A 21093-nucleotide genomic window follows, 5' to 3' on the forward strand; every position below is an offset into this window, starting at 1 on the left:
TCCCCCCCCAAACCCCCCAAAATTCTTCCAAGACCCCCCCAAATCCCCCCCCAAACCCCCCCCAAAACCTCCCCAAATTCTCCCAGGACCCCCCCCAAATCCCCCCCTGACCCCCGCTAAACCCCCCCCAAAACCCCCCCAAATCCCCCCCAAACCCCCCCAAAACCTCCCCAAATTCTCCCAGGACCCCCCCAAATCCACTCCTGACCCCCCAAACCCCCCCCAAATCCCCCCCAAACCCCCCCAAAACCTCCCCAAATTCTCCCAGGACCCCCCCCCCCAAATCCCCCCCTGACCCCCCCCGCTGCCCCCCCAGGTGCCCATGGCGGGGGTCGGGGCCAAGCGGGGACCCCCCGAGGCCGGGGGGGGGCCCCCCCGAGAAGAGACCCCCCCGCGAGGAGCAGCCCCCCACCACCCTGATCGAGCCCCTGCGCCTGGGCGGCATCTCCTCCACGGTGGGCACACCTGGGGGGCACCTGGGGGGCACCTGGGGGGGGCAGAAACACACCTGGGGGGCACGTGGGGGGGTAAAAACGCACCTGGGGGGCATCTGGGGGGGTAAAAACACACCTGGGGGGGGCACCTGGGGGGGCAGAAACACACCTGGGGGGGCACCTGGGGGGGGTAAAAACGCACCTGGGGGGCATCTGGGGGGGTAAAAACACACCTGGGGGGGCACCTGGGGGGGCAGAAACACACCTGGGGGGCACCTGGGGGGGCACCTGGGGGGGCACAAATGCACCTAGGCAGCATCTGGGGGGGGTAAAAACGCACCTGGGGGGGGCACCTGGGGGGCACCTGGGGGGGCAGAAACACACCTGGGGGGCACCTGGGGGGTAAAAATGCACCTGGGGGCACCTGGGGGGCACCTGGGGGGGCACAAACGCAAAATGCACCTGGGGGCACCTGGGGGGCACCTGGGGGGGCACAAACGCACCTGGGGGGCACCTGGGGGGCACCTGGGGGGGCAGAAACACACCTGGGGGGCACCTGGGGGGCACCTGGGGGGTAAAAATGCACCTGGGGGCACCTGGGGGGCACCTGGGGGGGCACAAACGCACCTGGGGGGCACCTGGGGGCACCTGGGGGGGCAGAAACACACCTGGGGGGCACCTGGGGGGGTAAAAATGCACCTGGGGGCACCTGGGGGGCACCTGGGGGGGTAAAAACGCACCTGGGGGGGCAGAAACACACCTGGGGGGCACCTGGGGGGCACCTGGGGGGGCAGAAACACACCTGGGGGGCACCTGGGGGGGTAAAAACACACCTGGGGGGGCACCTGGGGGGGCAGAAACACACCTGGGGGGCACCTGGGGGGGCAGAAACACACCTGGGGGGCATCTGGGGGGGTAAAAACACACCTGGGGGGGCACCTGGGGGGCAGAAACACACCTGGGGGGCACCTGGGGGGGTAAAAACGCACCTGGGGGGCATCTGGGGGGGTAAAAACACACCTGGGGGGCACCTGGGGGGCACAAATGCACCTGGGGGGCATCTGGGGGGGTAAAAACACACCTGGGGGGGCACCTGGGGGGCACCTGGGGGGCAGAAACACACCTGGGGGGCACCTGGGGGGTAAAAATGCACCTGGGGGCACCTGGGGGGCACCTGGCGGGGCACAAACGCACCTGGGGGGCACCTGGGGGGCACCTGGGGGGGCAGAAACACACCTGGGGGGCACCTGGGGGGCACCTGGGGGGTAAAATGCACCTGGGGGCACCTGGGGGGCACCTGGGGGGGCACAAATGCACCTGGGGGGCACCTGGGGGGCACCTGGGGGGCAGAAACACACCTGGGGGGCACCTGGGGGGGCAGAAACACACCTGGGGGGCACCTGGGGGGGTAAAAATGCACCTGGGGGCACCTGGGGGGCACCTGGGGGGGTAAAAACGCACCTGGGGGGGCAGAAACACACCTGGGGGGCACCTGGGGGGCACCTGGGGGGCACAAATGCACCTGGGGGGCATCTGGGGGGGTAAAAACACACCTGGGGGGGCACCTGGGGGGCACCTGGGGGGGCAGAAACACACCTGGGGGGGGTAAAAACGCACCTGGGGGGGCACCTGAGGCCACAGCTGAGGGCACACTTGAGGGACACACCTGGGCACACCTGGGGCACACCTGGGCACATCTGAGGGCACACCTGAGGGCACACCTGGGCACACTTGAGGGCACACTTGGGGGACACACCTGGGCACACCTGGGACACACTTCAGGACACACCTGAGGGCACACCTGGGCACACCTGAGGGACACACTTGGGGCACACCTGGCACACCTGAGGGACACACTTGGGGCACACCTGGACCCACCTGAGGCCACACCTGGACCCACCTGAAGCCACCCCTGGGCACACCTAAGGGCACACCTGGGCACACCTGAGGGACACACTTGGGCACACCTGGGGGCACACCTGGGCGCACACCTGGGCACACCTGAGGGACACTTGGGCACACCTGAGGGACACACTTGGGCACACCTGGGGCACACCTGGGCACACCTCAGGCCACACCTGGGGCACACCTGAGGGACACCCCTGGGCACACCTGGGACACACTTCAGGGCACACCTGAGGCCACACCTGGGCACACCTGAGGGACACTTGGGCACACCTGAGGGACACACTTGGGCACACCTGAGGGACACTTGGGCACACCAGAGGGACACACTTGGGCACACCTGGGGCACACCTCAGGCCACACCTGGGCACACCTGAGGCCACACCTGGGCACACCAGAGGCCACACCTGGACCCACCTGAGGGACACACTTGGGACACACCAGAGGCCACACCTGGGCACACCTGAAGCCACCCCTGGGCACACCTAAGGCCACACCTGGGCACACCTGGGGGCACACCTGGGGCCACACCCACACCCACCCCCCACCACCCCCTAAACCACCCCCGCGCCGGTGCCGAAACCCCCAAAACCGCCGCTTTTTCCCTCCATTTCCCCCCTTTCCCCCCCTCCCCCGTGCCCTCCCCCGTGCCCGCACCTGTGCCCGCACCTGGGCAGGAGGAGATGGACGTGAAGGTGCTGCAGTTCCGGAACAAGAAGCTGGCGGAGCGGCTGGAGCAGCGGCAGGCGTGCGAGGACGAGCTGCGCGAGCGCATCGAGAAGCTCGAGAAGCGCCAGGCCACCGACGATGCCACCCTGCGCCTGGTCAACCGCTTCTGGGCACAGGTGGGGGCACACCTGGGCGCACACCTGGGAGGGAAAAAAGGGGGTTAAGAGGGGGGAAAGTGGGGGTTTGGGCACTAAAAATGGGGTTTTGGGCACTAAAAATGGGGGTTTGGGCTCTTAAAATGGCGTCCGAGGCACCCAGGTGGTGCTGGGCACGGGTGGGGCACACCTGGGCACACCTGGGGGCACCTGGGGGGGAAAAAAGGGGGTGAAGAGGGTGGAAAGTGGGGGTTTGGGCACTAAAAATGGGGTTAGAGGTGCCAAAAATGGGGTTAGAGGTGCCAAAAGTTGGGTCCTGGACACCTTGCAGGGGGTGGAGCGCTGCTGGGCACAAGTGGGGGCACACCTGGGCATACCTGGGGGCACCTGGGGGGTGGGAAATGGGGTTAGGAGTGTCAAAATTGGGGTTTGGGGCACTAAAAATGGGGTTTTGGGCTCTTAAAATGGCGTCAGAGGCACCCAGGTGGTGCTGGGCACGGGTGGGGGCACACCTGGGCACACCTGGGGGCACACCTGGGGTGGAAAAATGGGGTGAGAGGTGCCAAAAATGGGGGTTTGGGCACTAAAAATGGGGTTTTGGGCACCTGGAATGGGGACCTGGGCACCCTGCGCCGGGTCAACCGCTTCTGGGCACAGGTGGGGCACACCTGGGCACACCTGGGCACACCTGGGAGGGGAAAAAAGGGGGTGAAGAGGGTCAAAAATGGGGGTTTGGGCACTAAAAATGGGGTTTGGGGTTCTTAAAATGGCGTCAGAGGCACCCAGGTGGTGCTGGGCACAGGTGGGGGCACACCTGGGCACACCTAGGGGCACCTGGGCACACCTGGGGGGAGAAAAGGGGGTGAGAGGGTCAAAAATGGGGTTTTGGGCACTAAAAATGGGGGTTTGGGGTTCTCAAAATGGCGCCAGAGGCACCCAGGTGCTGCTGGGCACACCTGGGCACAGGTGGGGGCACACCTGGGGGGCACCTGGGGGCACCTGGGGGGTGGGAAATGGGGTTAGGAGTGTCAAAATTGGGGTTTTGGGCACTAAAAATGGGGTTAGAGGTGCCAAAAGTTGGGTCCTGGGCACCCTGCGCCGGGTCAACCGCTGCTGGGCACAGGTGGGGGCACACCTGGGCGCACACCTGGGGGCACCTGGGCACACCTGGGGGCACCTGGGGGGGAGAAAAGGGGGTGAAGAGTGTTAAAAATTGGGGTTTTGGGCACTAAAAATGGGGTTTTGGGCTCTCAAAGTGGTGCCAGAGGCGCCCAGGTGGTGCTGGGCACGGGTGGGGGCACACCTGGGCACACCTGGGCACACCTGGGGCACACCTGGGGGTGGAAAAATGGGGTTAGGAGTGTCAAAATTGGGGTTTTGGGCACTAAAAATGGGGATAGAGGTGCCAAAAGTTGGGTCCTGGGCACCCTGCGCCCGGTCAACCGCTGCTGGGCACAGGTGGGGGCACACCTGGGCACACCTGGGGGCACCTTTGGGCACCTGGGGCACACCTGGGGCACACCTGGGGGTACCTGGGCACACCTGGGGCACACCTGGGGGCACCTGGGGCACACCTGGGGCACACCTGGGCACACCTGGGGGGCACCTTTGGGCACCTGGGGCACCTTTGGGCACCTGGGCACACCTGGGGGTACCTGGAGCACACCTGGGCACACCTGGGGGCACCAAAACCAGGAGATTTGGGCATCTTTTGGCGCCTTTTTGGGGCATTTTGGGGGGTTCCCGGGGTGGTTTTGGGGTCATTTTTGGGGTTTTTGTGATTCCACGTTGATTTTGGGTCCAATTTTGGGGTTTTTGGGCTCCAATTTTGGGGTTTTTGGGCTCCAATTTTGGAGTTTTGGCTCCGATTTTGGGATTTTTGGGCTCCAATTTTGGGGTTTTTTGGCTCCATTTTTGGGGCTTTTTGGGTCAGTTTTGGGGTTTTGGGTCCAATTTTGGGGTTTTTGGTTCTAATTTTGGGGGTTTGGCTCCAATTTTTTGGATTTTTGGTTCCAATTTTGGGGGTTTTGGGTCTGTTTTGGGGGGGGGGGTTTAGAGTGATTTTGGGGTGATTTCTGGGGGTTTTGGGGTCCTTTTTGAGGTTTTTTGGGGTCCAATTTTGGGGCTTTTGGGGGTTTTTGTGATTCCAAGGGGATTTTGGTGATCTTGGGGTGGTTTTTGGGTCCAGTTTTGGGTTTTTTGGCTCCAATTTTGGTCCCAAATTTTGGGCTTTTTTCCTGCCCGGATCTGGGTGGATTTTGGGGTGAATTCGGGGCATTTTGGGGTGGGTTTTTAACCCTTTCCTGCTCTCCCCAAGCTGGACTGGGAGGTCCAGGGTCCCTTTTTGGGGTCCCTTTTGGGGTTTTTGGGGTCCAATTTTGGGGTTTTTTGGGGTTTTTGTGATTCCAGGGGATTTTGGGGTTCCTGGGGCGGTTTTGGGCTCCGATTTTGGGGGTTTTGGCTCCAATTTGGGGGTTTTGGGCTCCAATTTTGGTTTTTTTGGTTCCAATTTTGGGGTTTTGGGTCCAACTTTGGGGTATTCTGGCTCCAATTTTGGGGGGTTTGGGGTCCAATTTTGGGGCTCTTGGCTCCAATTTTGGGGGTTTTGGGTCGGTTTTGGGTCAGTTTTGGGGTTTTTGGGCTCCAATTTTGGGGTTTTGGCTCCAATTTTGGGATTTTGGCTCCAATTTTAGGGTTTTTTTAGCTCCAATTTTGGGGGTTTTTGGCTCCAATTTTGGGGTCTTTTGCTCCCATTTTTGGCTTTTTGGTGTCAAATTTTGGGGTTTTTCGGTCCCAAATTTTGGGTTTTTTCCTGCCCGGATCTGGGTGGATTTTGGGGTGAATTCGGGGCTTTTTGGGGTGGGTTTTTAACCCTTTCCTGCCCTGCCCCCAGCTGGACTCAGAGGTCCAGGGTCCCTTTTTGGGGTCCCTTTTGGGGTTTTTGGGGTCCAATTTTGGGGGTTTTTGGGGTTTTTGTGATTCCAGGGGGATTTTGGGGTTCCTGGGGTGGTTTTGGCTCCAATTTTGGTTTTTTTGGTTCCAGTTTTGGGGTTTTGGGTCCAATTTTGGGATTTTTGGCTCCAATTTTGGGGTATTTTGGCTCCAATTTTGGGGGGCTTTGGCTCCAATTTTGGGGGGTTTTGGCTCCAATTTTGGGGTCTTTTGGGTCCAATTTTGGGGTTTTTGGCTCCGATTTTGGGGGGTTTGGGTCCTATTTCAGGGTTTTGGCTCCGATTTTGGGTTTTTTGGGTTCCAATTTTGGGTTTTTGGCTCCAGTTTTGGGGCTCTTGGCTCCAATTTTGGGGTTTTGGCTCCAATTTTGGGATTTTGGGCTCCAATTTTGGGGTTTTTTAGCTCCAATTTTGGGGGGTTTTGGGTCAGTTTTGGGGTTTTTTAGGTCCAATTTTGGGGGTTTTGGGCTCCAATTTTGGGGTTTTGGGCTCCAATTTTGGGTTTTTCGGGTCCAATTTTGGGGTTTTGGGGTCCAATTTTGGGGTTTTTTAGCTTCAATTTTGGGGGTTTTGGGGTCAGTTTTGGGGTTTTTAGCTCCAATTTTGGGGTTTTGGGCTCCAATTTTGGGGTTTTGGGCTCCAATTTTGGGATTTTTGGGGGTTTTGGGCTCCAATTTTGGTGGTTTTTGGCTGCAATTTTGAGGTTTTTAGCTCCAATTTTTGGGGGTTTTTGGTCTCAAATTTTGGGTTTTTTTCCTGCCTGGATCTGGGTGGATTTTGGGGTGAATTCGGGGCTTTTTGGGGTGGGTTTTTAACCCTTTCCTGCCCTGCCCCCAGCTGGACTCGGAGGTCCAGGGTCCCTTTTTGGGGTCCCTTTTGGGGTTTTTGGGGTTTTTGTGATTCCAGGGGGATTTTGGGGTTCCTGGGGCGGTTTTGGGCTCTGATTTTGGGGGGTTTGGGGTCAGTTTTGGGGGTTTTGGGTCCAATTTTGGGGTTTTGGCTCCAATTTTGGGATTTTGGCTCCAATTTTAGGGTTTTTTTAGCTCCAATTTTGGGGTTTTGGCTCCAATTTTGGGATTTTTGGGGGTTTTGGGCTCCAATTTTGAGGTTTTGGGCTCCAATTTTGGGGGTTTTAGCTCCAATATTTGCCTTTTTCGGTCCCAAATTTTGGGGTTTTCGGTCCCAAATTTTGGGGTTTTTTCCTGCCCGGATCTGGGTGGATTTTGGGGTGAATTCGGGGCATTTTGGGGTGGGTTTTTAACCCTTTCCTGCCCTCCCCCAGCTGGACTCGGAGGTCCAGGGTCCCTTTTTGGGGTCCCTTTTGGGGTTTTTGGGGTTCCAGGGTGATTTTGGGGTTCCTGGGGTGGTTTTGGGCTCCAATTTTGGTTTTTTTGGGTCCAATTTTGGGGGTTTTTGGGTCCGTTTTGGGGCTTTTTGTTAGCTCAGGGCGATTTTGGGGTGATTTTTGGGGGTTTTGGGGTCCCTTTTGGGGTTTTTTGGGGTGATTTGGGGGTTTTTTGGGATTTTTGTGATTCCAGGGTGATTTTGGTGATGTTGGGGTGGTTTTTGGGTCCAATTTTGGGTTTTTTGGGCTCCAATTTTGGGGTTTACGGTCCAGTTTTGGGGGTTTTGGTCCACTTTTGAGGTTTTTGCTCCCATTTTTGGCTTTTTGGTGTCAAATTTTGGGGTTTTTCGGTCCCAAATTTTGGGGTTTTTTCCTGCCCGGATCTGGGTGGATTTTGGGGTGAATTCGGGGCGTTTTGGGGTGGGTTTTTAACCCTTTCCTGCCCTGCCCCCAGCTGGATTCGGAGGTCCAGGGTCCATTTTTGGGGTCCCTTTTGGGGTTTTTGGGGTTCCAGGGTGATTTTGGGGTTCCTGGGGTGGTTTTGGGCTCCAATTTTGGTTTTTTTGGGTCCAATTTTGGGGTTTTTGGGTCCGTTTTGGGGCTTTTTGTTAGCTCAGGGCGATTTTGGGGTGATTTTTGGGGGTTTTGGGGTCCCTTTTGGGTTTTTTTGGGGTGATTTGGGGGTTTTTTGGGATTTTTGTGATTCCAGGGTGATTTTGGTGATGTTGGGGTGGTTTTTGGGTCCAATTTTGGGTTTTTTGGGCTCCAATTTTGGGTTTTTTGGGGTCCAATTTTGGGGGTTTGGGTCCACTTTTGAGGTTTTTGCTCCCATTTTTGGCTTTTTGGTCTCGAATTTTGGGGTTTTTCGGTCCCAAATTTTGGGGTTTTTTCCTGCCCGGATCTGGGTGGATTTTGGGGTGAATTCGGGGCGTTTTGGGGTGGGTTTTTAACCCTTTCCTGCCCTGCCCCCAGCTGGACTCGGAGGTCCAGGCCCTGCTGCGCCGCTGCGACGGCGACGGGGGAGGGGCGGCCGGGGGTGGGGGAGGGGCGGCGCCGGCCCCGCCCCCCGGGGACCCCCCCGGGGACCCCCCCGAGCCCCCCCAGATCCCCCCCGGAGACCCCGAGGGGGCCGAGAGGAGGGGTGAGTGGGGGAGGGGCTGGGGGTGGGGATTTGGGGGGGATTTTGGGGGGATTTTGGGGGAAATTTGGGGGGATTTTGAGGGTTTTGGGGGGGATTTGGGGGGATTTTGGGGAGGATTTGGGGATTTTGGGGGGGTTTTGGGGGGGTTTGGGGGAATTTTGGGATTTTGGGGGATTTTTGGGGGGATTTTGGGGGGATTGGAGGAGAATTTGGGGGGAAGTTGGGGGGTTTTGGGGGGGATTTGGGGGGATTTTGGGGAGGATTTGGGGATTTTGGGGAGGATTTTGGGATTTTGGGGGGATTTTTGGCGGGGGTTGGGGGGAATTTTGGGATTTTGGGGGGATTTTGGGGAGGATTTTGGGGGGTTTTGGGGGGAATTTGGGGGATTTGGGGGGGATTTGGGGGGGATTTTGGGGGGATTTGGGGGAAAATTTGGGGATTTTGGGGGGAATTTTGGGGGGAAAAAATTGGGGGTTTTGGGGGGAATTTTACGATTTTGGGGGGAATTTGGGGGTTTTGGGGGGATTTTGGGGAAAAAATTGTGGATTTTTGGGGGGAATTTTGGGATTTTGGGGGGATTTTTGGCGGGGGTTGGGGGGATTTTGGTGAGGATTGGGGGATTTTGGGGAGGATTTGGGCATTTTGGGGGGTTTGGGGGAGAATTTTGGGATTTTGGGGGGGATTTGAGGAGAATTTGGGGGGATTTTGGGAGGAATTTTGGGATTTGGGGGGATTTTGGGGGGGTTTGGGGGGATTTCGGGGAGGATTTGGGGATTTTGGGGGATTTTGGGGAGGATTTTGGGAGAAATTGGGGATTTTGGGGGGATTTGGGGGGGATTGGGGGGATTTGGGGAAAAATTTGGGGTTTTGGGGGGAATTTAGGGATTTTGGGGGGATTTTGGGCGGTTTGGAGGGATTTTGTGGAGGATTTTGGGGAAAAATTGGGGGTTTTGGGGGGGGAATTTGGGGATTTTGGGGGGATTTGGGGGGATTTTGGGGGATTTTGGGGGGATTTGGGAGAATTTGGGGGGATTTGGGGGGAATTTTGGGATTTTGGGGGGATTTGAGGAGAATTTGGGGGGAATTTGGGGGATTTTGAGGGCATTTTGGGAGGAAATTGGGGATTTGTGGAGAATTTGGGGGAATTTGGGGGGGAATTTTGGGATTTTGGGGTAAAATTTGGGGGTTTGGGGGGAGGATTTGGGGATTTTGGGGGGGGATTTGGGGAGAAATTGGGGATTTTGGGGGGATTTTGGGGGGGATTTGAGGAGAATTTGGGGGGAATTTGGGGAAAAATTGGGGGTTTTGGGGAGAACTTTGGGATTTTGGGGGGATTTTGGGGGGAATTTTGGGATTTTGGAGGGGTTTTGGGGGGATTTTGGGGGGAATTTGGGGTTTTGGGGGGATTTTGGGGAGGATTTTGGGGGATTTTGGGGGGAATTTGGGGATTTGGGGGGAAAATTGGGGGTTTTGGGGGGAATTTGGGGGTTTTGGGGGGATTTTGGGGGATCTTTGGGAGGATTTTGGGGGATTTTGGGGGGAATTTGGGGATTTTGGGGGGTTTGGGGGGAATTTTGGGGGGATTTTAGGATTGTGGGGAGGATTTGGGGAGAAATTGGGGATTTTAGGAGGATTTGTGGAGAATTTGGGGGGATTTTGGGGGGAATTTTGGGATTTTGGGGGGATTTTGGGGGTTTTGGGGGGATTTTGGGGCAGTTTGGGGATTTTGGGGGGGTTTGGGGGGAATTTGGGGGGAATTTTGGGATTTTGGGGGTATTTTGGGGGAATTTTGGGATTTTGGGGGTATTTTGGGGGATTTGGGGGAGGATTTGGGGAGAAATGGGGGATTTTGGGGGGAATTTTGGGATTTTGAGGTAAAATTTGGGGGTTTGGGGGGAATTTTGGGATTTTGGGGGCATTTTGGGGGGGAATTGGGGATTTTAGGAGGATTTGTGGAGAATTTGGGGGGGATTTTGGGGGGAATTTTGGGATTTTGGGGGGGTTTTGGGGAGAAGTTGGGGATTTTGGGGGGAATTTTGGGGAGGATTTTGGGGAGAAATTGCTGATTTTGGGGGGGATTTTGGGGAGGATTTTGGTGGAACTTGGGGGCAACTTCGGGGTTAAAATTCAGGATTTTGAGGAAAATTTGGAAACGTTGGGGTTCAAATTCGGGCGTTTTTAAGGAAAAATTTGGACATTTTGGGTTGAAAGGGAAGAATTTCGGGGTAAAAATTCGGGATTTCGGGCGGAAATCGCCGAAATCCGGCCGGAATTTCGGCGCCTCCTGGGGTGGGGGGCGGGGAGGGGAATTTTCGTCCGAGTCTGCATACATTTGCATAAATCTGCATAAATTTGCATACATGTATAAATTTGCATAAATTTGCATATTTAATTAGGATTTCCGGTTTCAGAGCCGTGGGCGCCGGGGGGTGCCGAGGAGGGGTCTCCGGCCGCCCCTCCCCCTCCCCCCCCCAGGCTGGGCTTCGCCCCCGAGGCCGTGGCCCGGCTGGGGGGGGCGCTGGCCCGGGTCCAGAGGGGGCTGCACCACCTGGGGGGGCACCTGAGCGCCCGCCGTGAGTGGCACCTGGGCACCTGGGGGGGCACCTGGGGGGGGGAAAAGGGCACCTGGGGGGCACCTGGGCACACCTGGGGGGCACCTGGGGGGGTAAAGGGGCACCTGGGGGGCATCTGGGGGGGTTAAAGGGGCAACTGGGGGGCACCTGAGCGCCCGCCGTGAGTGGCCCACGCACCTGGGGGGGCACCTGGGGGGCACCTGGGGGAGGTAAAGGGGGTCTGGGGGGCACCTGGGGGGTACCCTGGGGGGTAAAGGGGGTCTGGGGGCACCTGGGGGTACCCTGGGGGGTAAAGGGGGTCTGGGGGGCACCTGGGGGTACCCTGGGGGGTAAAGGGGGTCTGGGGGCACCTGGGGGGTACCCTGGGGGGTAAAGGGGGTCTGGGGGCACCTGGGGGGCACCTGGGCACACCTGGGGGGGGTAAAGGGGGTCTGGGGACACCTGGGGGGCACCTGGGGGTATAAAGGGGCACCTGGGGGGGTTAGAGGGGCACCTGGGGGGCACCTGAGGGGGGTAAAGGGGCACCTGGGGGCACCTGAGCGCCCGCCATGAGTGGCCCACGCACCTGGGGGGGCACCTGGGGGGGTTAAAGGGGCACCTGGGGGCACCTGGGGGGGTTAAAGGGGCACCTGGGGGGCACCTGGGGGGTTAAAGGGGCACCTGGGCACACCTGGGGGGGCACCTGAGCGCCCGCCATGAGTGGCCCACGCACCTGGGGGGCACCTGGGGGGTACCTGGGGGGGGTAAAGGGGCAGCTGGGGGGGGTAAAGGGGGTCTGGGGGGCACCTGGGGGGGTAAAAGGGCACTTGGGGGGCACCTGGGCACACCTGGGGGGCACCTGGGGGGTTAGAGGAGCACCTGGGGGGCACCTGGGCACACCTGGGGGGCACCTGGGGGGGGGGAAAGGGGCACCTGGGGGCACCTGGGGGGCACCTGGGGGGGGTAAAGGGGGTCTGGGGGGCACCTGGGGGGGGTAAAGGGGCACCTGGGGGGGGTAAAGGGGCACCTGGGGGCACCTGGGCACACCTGGGGGGGCACCTGAGCGCCCACCGTGAGTGGCCACGAACCTAGGGGGCACCTGGGCACACCTGGGGGGGGTAAAGGGGGTCTGGGGGCACCTGGGGGGCACCTGGGGGGCACCTGGGCACCCGGGGGGGGTTAAAGGGGCACCTGGGGGGGCACCTGAGCGCCCGCCGTGAGTGGCCCACGCACCTGGGGGGCACCTGGGGGGGGTTAAAGGGGCACCTGGGCACACCTGGGGGGCACCTGGGGGGGTAAAGGGGCACCTGGGCACACCTGGGGGGGCACCTGGGGGGCACCTGGGGGGGTAAAGGGGCACCTGGGCACACCTGGGGGGCACCTGGGGGCACCTGAGCGCCCGCCGTGAGTGGCCCACGCACCTGGGGGGGCACCTGGGGGGCACCTGGGGGGGCACCTGGGCACACTTGGGGGGGTTCAAGGGGTACCTGGGCACACCTGGGGGCACCTGGGGGCACCTGGGGGGGCACCTGGGGGGTTCAGGGTGGGATTCGGGGGGAATTTTGGGGATTTTTGGGGCCATTTTTGAGGAGGTTTTTTTGGGAGATTTTGGGGGAATTTCCTGGGATTTTGGGCCATTTTTAATGGGAATTTTGGTGCGATTTTGGGGGATTTGGGGCCATTTTTAATGGGAATTTTGGTGCGATTTTGGGGGATTTGGGGCCATTTTTAATGGGATTTTTCCCGGAATTTGGGGATTTGGGGAATTCCCGATTTTTGGGTGGATTTGGGTGGAATTCTCTGGGATTTTGGACCATTTTTAATGGGAATTTTTCCGGAATTTTGGGGATTTTGGGGCAATTCCCAATTTTTGGGCAGATTTTTGAGGGCTTTTCTTGTGATTTTGGGCCATTTTTAATGGGATTTTTCCTGGAATTTGGGGATTTTGGGCCTTTTTTAGTGGGAATTTTGGTGCGATTTTGGGGGATTTGGGGCCATTTTTAATGGGAATTTTGGGTGAATTTTGGGGGATTTGGGGCCATTTTTAATGGGAATTTTGGGTGAATTTTGGGGGATTTGGGGCCATTTTTAATGGGATTTTTCCCGGAATTTGGGGATTTTGGGCCTTTTTTAGTGGGAATTTTCCCGGAATTTCGGGATTTTGGGCCATTTTTAATGGGAATTTTGGTGCGATTTTGGGGGATTTGGGGCCATTTTTAATGGGAACTTTGGTGCGATTTTGGGGGATTTTGGGCCATTTTTAATGGGAATTTTTCCCGGAATTTGGGGATTTTGGGAATTCCCGATTTTTGGCTGGATTTGGGTGGAATTTCCTGGGATTTTGGGCCATTTTTAATGGGAATTTTCCCGGAATTTCGGAGATTTTGGGCCATTTTTAATGGGAATTTTGGTGTGATTTTGGGGGATTTGGGGCCATTTTTAATGGGAATTTTCCCGGAATTTCGGAGATTTTGGGCCATTTTTAATGGGAATTTTGGTGTGATTTTGGGGGATTTGGGGCCATTTTTAATGGGAATTTTCCCGGAATTTCGGGATTTTGGGCCATTTTTAATGGGAATTTTGGTGCGATTTTGGGAGATTTTGGGCCATTTTTAATGGGATTTTTCCCGGAATTTGGGGATTTTGGGAATTGCCGATTTTTGGGTGGATTTGGGGTGATTTTGGGGCCGCTGTTGCAGCGGAAGTGGCGGAGCCGGGCCGGGAGCTGCTGCGGGAGCTGCTCCGGGAGCACCGGAGGCTGCAGGAGCTGACGCAGCAACTGCACGAGAAGCACCAGCGCGAGGCCCTGGAGGTACTGGGAGGGACTGGGACAGACTGGGAGGGGGTTTAGGGGGGACTGGGAGGGACTGGGAGGGGATTGGATCAAACTGGGAGGGACTGGGAGGGACTGGGAGCAACTGGGACAAACTGGGAGGGACTGGGAGGGGATTGGATCAAACTGGGAGGGACTGGGAGGGACTGGGAGGGGATTGGATCAAACTGGGAGGGACTGGGAGGGACTGGGAGGGACTGGGAGGGGTTTAGGGGGGACTGGGAGTGACTGGGAGGGGATTGGATCAAACTGGGAGGGACTGGGAGGGACTGGGAGGGGATTGGATCAAACTGGGAGGGACTGGGAGGGACTGGGAGGGACTGGGAGGGGTTTAGGGGGGACTAGGAGTGACTGGGAGGGACTGGGAGGGGATTGGACCAAACTGGGAGGGACTGGGAGGGACTGGGAGGGGTTTAGGGGGGACTGGGAGTGACCGGGAGGGACTGGGAGGGGATTGGGAGGGACTGGGATGGACTGGGAGGGGGTTTAGGGGGGACTGGGAGGGACTGGGAGGCGATTGGATCAAACTGGGAGGGACTGGGAGGGACTGGGAGGGACTGGGAGGGGGTTTAGGGGGGACTGGGAGGGACTGGGAGGGGATTGGACCAAACTGGGAGGGACTGGGAGGAGATTGGGAGGGACTGGGAGGGGTTTAGGGGGGACTAGGAGTGACTGGGAGGGACTGGGAGGGGATTGGACCAAACTGGGAGGGACTGGGAGGGACTGGGAGGAGATTGGGAGGGACTGGGAGGGACTGGGAGGGGTTTAGGGGGGACTGGGAGGGATTGGGAGGGGATTGGGAGGGACTGGGACAGACTGGGAGGGGGTTTAGTGGGGACTGGGAGGGACTGGGAGGGGATTGGATCAAACTGGGAGGGACTGGGAGGGACTGGGAGGGGTTTAGGGGGGACTGGGAGTGACCGGGAGGGACTGGGAGGGGATTGGGAGGGACTGGGATGGACTGGGAGGGGGTTTAGGGGGGACTGGGAGGGACTGGGAGGCGATTGGACCAAACTGGGAGGGACTAGGAGGGACTGGGAGGGACTGGGAGGGGTTTAGGGGGGACTGGGAGGGACTGGGAGGGGATTGGGAGGGACTGGGACAGACTGGGAGGGGGTTTAGGGGGGACTGGGAGGGACTGGGAGGGGATTGGACCAAACTGGGAGGGACTGGGAGAGACTGGGAGCGACTGGGACAAACTGGGAGGGACTGGGAGGGGTTTAGGGGGGACTGGGAGTGATTGGGAGGGGATTGGGAGGGACTGGGAGGGGACTGGGAGGGGTTTAGGGGGGACTGGGAGGAGACTGGTTTATACTGGGAGGTTATTGGGATGATACTGGGAGAGACTGGGAGGGATTGGGAGTGACTGGGAGGGGTTTAGGAGGGACTGGGAGGGGATTGGGGGGGACTGGGAGGGACTGGGAGTGACTGGGAGGGGATTGGGAGGGACTGGGACAAACTGGGAGCAACTGGGAGGGGACTGGGAGGGACTGGGAAAGGTTTGGAGGGGACTGGGAGGGGATTGGGAGGAACTGGTTTATACTGGGAGGGAACTGGGATGATACTGGGGGATACTGGGAGGGACTGGGAGGGGTTTGGGCGTTTTTGTTGCTTTTTGGGGCACTTTTGATGAATTTTGGGGTCAAATTTTGGGCTTTTTTGGGGTTTTTTGGGTTTTTTTTGCCCCTGTCCCCAGAACCCCAAAAATGCCGAATTTGGGGCCGTTTTGGGGTGGATTTTGGGGTCATTTCGTTGATTTTTGGGCCGATTCCATTGGGTTTGGGGTCAAAATTTTGGGGTTTTTTGGGCTTTTTTGGGGTTTTTTTTGCCCTGTCCCCAGAACCCCAAAAATGCCGAATTTGGGGCCATTTTGGGGTGGATTTCGATGGATTTTGGGGTGATTTCGTTGATTTTTGGGCCGATTCTGTTGGGTTTTGAGTCAAATTTGTTGAGTTTGGAGCTGAAATTTTGGGGTTTTGGGGCTGAAATTTTGGGCTTTTTTTGGGATTTTTTGGTTTTTTCTTGCCCTGTCCCTTCCCTGTCCCCAGAACCCCAAAAATGCCGAATTTGGGGGTGTTCAGGTGAATTTTGGGTGGATTTATTGTGATTTTGGGGTTATTTCGTTGATTTTTGGGCCGATTCCGTTGGGTTTGGGGCTAAAATTTGGGGGTTTTTTCGCGTTTTTTAATCTTTTTGGGATTTCTCTTTCGTGCCTCGTCCGTGCCCATCCCGTGTCCCCAGAACCCCAAAATGCCGAATTTGGGGCCATTTTGGGGTGGATTTTGATGGATTTTGGGGTCATTTCGTTGATTTTTGGGCCGATTCCATTGGGTTTGGGGTCAAAATTTTGGGGTTTTTTGGGGTTTTTTGGGGTTTTTTTTGCCTTGTCCCCAGAACCCCAAAAATGCCGAATTTGGGGCCGTTTTGGGGTGGATTTTGGGGTCATTTCGTTGATTTTTGGGCCGATTCCGTTGGGTTTGGGGTCAAATTTGTTGAGTTTGGAGCTGAAATTTTGGGATTTTGGGGCTGAAATTTTGGCCTTTTTTTGGGTTTTTTGGGGGTTTTTTTGCCCTGTTCCTCCCCTGTCCCCAGAACCCCAAAAATGCCGAATTTGGGGGTGTTCAGGTGAATTTTGGGTGGATTTATTGTGATTTTGGGGTCATTTCGTTGATTTTTGCACCGATTCCGTTGGGTTTGGGGTCAAAATTTTGGGGTTTTTTGGGCTTTTTTGGGGGTTTTTTTTGCCCTCTCCTTTTGTGTTTCCCCAGAACCCCAAAAATGCCGAATTTGGGGCCATTTTGGGGTGGATTTTGATGGATTTTGGGGTCATTTCGTTGATTTTTGGGCCGATTCCGTTGGGTTTGGGGTCAAATTTGTTCAGTTTGGAGCTGAAATTTTGGGATTTTGGGGCTGAAATTTTGGGCTTTTTTTGGGTTTTTTTGGGGTTTTTGTGCTCTGTCCCTCCCTGTCCCCAGAACCCGAAAACACCAAATTTGGGGGTGTTCAGGTGGATTTTGGGTGGATTTTGATGGATTTTGGGGTCATTTCGTTGATTTTTGTGCCGATTCCGTTGCGTTTGGGGTTAAAATTTGGGGTTTTTTTGGGCTTTTTTCGTATTTTTTAATCTTTTTGGGATTTCTCTTTCGTGCCCGCCCCGTGCCCATCCCGTGTCCCCAGAACCCCAAAATGCCGAATTTGGGGCCGTTTTGGGGTGGATTTTGGGGTCATTTCGTTGCTTTTTGCGCCGATTCCGTTGGGTTTGGGGCTAAAATTTGGGGGTTTTTTTGGGCTTTTTTCGTATTTTTTAATCTTTTTGGGATTTCTCTTTCGTGCCCACCCCGTGCCCGCCCCGTGCCCATCCTGTGTCCCCAGAACCCCAAAATGCCGAATTTGGGGCCGTTTTGGGGTGGATTTTGGGGTCATTTCGTTGCTTTTTGCGCCGATTCCGTTGCGTTTGGGGCTAAATTTTGGGTCTTTTTTGGGCTTTTTTTGGTGTTTTTCAATAATTCCGGGATTTCTTTCCTGTGTCCCTCCCCTGTATCCCCAGAACCCCAAAATGCCGAAGTTGGGGCCATTTTGGGGCCGTTTTGGGGTGGATTTTGGGGTGATTTCGTTGCTTTTTGCGCCGATTCCGTTGCGTTTGGGGCTAAAATTTGGGGGTTTTTTCGCGTTTTTTAATATTTTTGGGATTTCTCTTTCGTGCCCGCCCCGTGCCCACCCCGTGTCCCCAGAACCCCAAAATGCCGAATTTGGGGCCATTTTGGGGTGGATTTCAACGGATTTTGGGGTGATTTCGTTGATTTTTGGGCCGATTCCGTTGCGTTTGGGGCTAAAATTTGGGGGTTTTTTCGCGTTTTTTAATCTTTTTGGGATTTCTCTTTTGTGCCCGCCCCGTGCCCGCCCCGTGCCCGCCCCGGTGGCCAGCTGGCCGAGCTGCAGGACAAGGCCACGTCGGCCGAGACGAAGGTGCTGGAGATGGGCACCACCCTGGAGGGGCTGCAGTGGGACAGCGCCAAACTGCGCAAGCGCGAGGGGCGCCTGGACAGGCACCTGGCAGAGGCGCTGGAGCAGGTGCGGGCACACCTGGGCACACCTGGGGGCACCTGGGGTACACCTGGGCACACCTGAGATACACCTGGGCACAGCTGGGGGGGGCTGAGATACACCTGGGCACACCTGGGCACAGCTGGGATATGCCTGGGCACACCTGGGGTACACCTGAGATACACCTGGGGGCACCTGGGGGCACCTGAGATACACCTGGGCACAGCTGGGATACACCTGGGCACACCTGGGCACACCTGGGGTACACCTGGGCACAGCTGGGGGGGGCTGAGATACACCTGGGCACACCTGGGGGCACCTGGGCACAGCTGGGATACACCTGGGATACACCTGGGCACACCTGGGGTACATCTGGGCACACCTGGGGGCACCTGGGCACACCTGGGGGCACCTGGGACACACCTGGGCACACCTGGGGCACCTGGGCACACCTGAGATACACCTGTGGGCACCTGGGCACACGTGGGATACACCTGGGCACACCTGGGGGCACCTGGGCACAGCTGGGTACAGCTGGGAGGGTCTGGGATACACCTGGGCACACCTGGGATACACCTGGGGGCACCTGGGCACAGCTGGGGGGTCTGGGATACACCTGGGGGCACCTGGGCACAGCTGGGGGGTCTGGGATACACCTGGGCACACCTGAGATACACCTTGCGGCACCTGGGGGCACCTGGGCACACCTGGGCACAGCTGGGATACACCTGGGATACACCTGGGCACACCTGGGCACACCTGGGGTACATCTGGGCACACCTGGGGGCACCTGGGATACACCTGGGGGGGGTCTGGGATACACCTGGGGGCACCTGGGCACAGCTGGGGGCACGTGAGGGGCGCCTGGACAGACACCTGGCAGAGGCGCTGGAGCAGGTGCGGGCACACCTGGGCACACCTGGGGTACACCTGGGTACACCTGAGGTACACCTGGGCACACCTGGGCACACCTGAGATACACCTGGGGGCACCTGGGCACACGTGGGATACACCTGGGCACACCTGGGATACACCTGGGGGCACCTGGGGGCACCTGAGGAGCGCCTGGACAGACACCTGGCAGAGGCGCTGGAGCAGGTGCGGGCACACCTGGGCACACCTGGGGGCACCGGGGGGGGTCTGGGATACACCTGGGGGCACCTGGGCACATCTGGGGGCACCTGGGCACAGCTGGGGGGGTCTGAGATACACCTGGGATACACCTGGGCACACCTGGGGGCACCTGGGACACACCTGGGGGCATCTGGGCACACCTGGGATACACCTGGGGGCACCTGGGCACACCTGAGATGCACCTGGGCACACCTGGGGCATCTGGGATACACCTAGGGGCGGTCTGGGATACACCTGGGGGCACGTGGGCACACCTGGGGGGTCTGGGATACACCTGGGCACACCTGGGCACACCTGGGATACACCTGGGGGCATCTGGGCACACCTGAGGTACACCTGGGGGCACCTGGGCACAGCGGGGGGGTCTGAGATATACCTGGCCACATCTGGGGGCATCTGGGCACACCTGGGATACACCTGGGGGGCACCTGGGCACACCTGGCCACATCTGGGGGCATCTGGGCACACCTGGGGGCACGTGAGGGGCGCCTGGACAGACACCTGGCAGAGGCGCTGGAGCAGGTGGGGGCACACCTGGGCACACCTGGGGGGGTCTGGGATACACCTGGGCACACCTGGGGGCACCTGGGCACAGCTGGGGGTACCTGGGGCTCACCTGTGCCCACTTGGTGCCCACCTGTGCCCACCTGGTGTCCACCTGTGCCCACCTGTGCCCACCTGTGCTCACCTGTGCCCACCTGTGCCCACCTGTGCTCACCTGTGCCCACCTGTGCTCACCTGTGCTCACCTGTGCCCACCTGTGCCCACCTGTGCCCAGCTGACCTCGGGCTCGTACGGCTCCGGCAGCTCCGGGGGATTCCAGGGGGGACAAATCACCCTGAGCATGCAGAAGGTACCGGGGGGGGGGATTTTGGGGGGATTTTGGGGAATTTTGGGGCATTTTGGGGAGATTTGGGGGGATTTGGGGAATTTTGGAGGGAATTTAGGGGGATTTGGAGGGGGATTTTGGGGGGATTTGGGGCATTTTGGGGGAATTTGGGGGATTTGGGGGAATTTTGGGGAGATTTTAGGGGGATTTGGGGCATTTTGGGGAATTTGGGGGGGTTTTGGGGAATTTTGGGGGGATTTGAGGAATTTTGGGGAGATTTGGAGGGGGATTTTGGGGGGGATTTGGGGCATTTGGGGGGGATTTGGGGCATTTCGGGCAATTTGGGGGATTTTGGGGGCATTTCAGGGGAATTTGGGGGGATTTGGGGCATTTTGGGGGGATTTGGGGGGGAATTTTGGGGGGATTTGGGGCATTTTGGGGGGAATTTGGGGATTTAGGGGGGAATATGGGGATTTTTGGGGAGATTTGGAGGGATTTGGGGGAGGTTTGGGTGGGATTTGGGGCATTTTGGGGGGATTTGGGGGGGATTTGGGGGATTTTGGGGGGGATTTTGGAGAAAATCTTGGGAATTTTGGGGAGGTTTGGGGCATTTTGGGGGGATATTGGAGCATTTTGGGGTGCTTTTGGGGGGATTTGGGGGGATTTTAGGGGGGACTTGGGGGATTTTGAGGGTATTTAGGGGAATTTGGGGCATTTTGGGGCATTTTGGGGGGATTTTGGGGAGATTTGGGGAATTTAGGGGGGAATTTGAGGAATTTTGGGGAGATTTGGAGGGGGATTTGGGGGGAATTTTGGGGGGATTTTAGGGGGATTTGGGGGGATTTTGGGGGATTTGAGGGGGATTTTGGAGAAAATTTGGGGAGTTTTGGGGAGGTTTGGGGCATTTTGGGGGGATTTGGGGGAATTTTGGGGAGATTTGGGGGGATTGTGGGAATTTTGGGGGGAATTTAGAGGGGATTTGGGGAATTTTGGGGGGATTTGGGGCATTTTGGGGAATTTTGGGGGGATTTGAGGGGTATTTTGGAGAAAATTTTGGGAATTTTGGGGGGATTTGGGGAGTTTTGGGGGGATTTGGGGCAT

General features: G+C 57.7%; 1 protein-coding gene across 1 annotated transcript in view; it reads left to right on the plus strand.

Annotated features, from left to right (window-relative positions):
• Positions 1 to 322: 322 nt before the first annotated feature.
• The window catches only part of LOC138100992 (E3 ubiquitin-protein ligase BRE1B-like), a 75850-nt gene continuing 55079 nt past the window's right edge, over positions 323 to 21093 (plus strand). Inside the window, 8 exon segments of the mRNA XM_068998835.1 lie at positions 323 to 361; positions 363 to 455; positions 3017 to 3184; positions 8432 to 8600; positions 11012 to 11173; positions 13852 to 13964; positions 17910 to 18056; positions 19942 to 20016. Coding sequence (XP_068854936.1) covers positions 323 to 361; positions 363 to 455; positions 3017 to 3184; positions 8432 to 8600; positions 11012 to 11173; positions 13852 to 13964; positions 17910 to 18056; positions 19942 to 20016 — 966 coding nt within the window.

The sequence above is a fragment of the Aphelocoma coerulescens genome, unplaced genomic scaffold (assembly GCF_041296385.1).
Source record: "Aphelocoma coerulescens isolate FSJ_1873_10779 unplaced genomic scaffold, UR_Acoe_1.0 HiC_scaffold_181, whole genome shotgun sequence".
Lineage (NCBI taxonomy): Eukaryota > Metazoa > Chordata > Aves > Passeriformes > Corvidae > Aphelocoma > Aphelocoma coerulescens.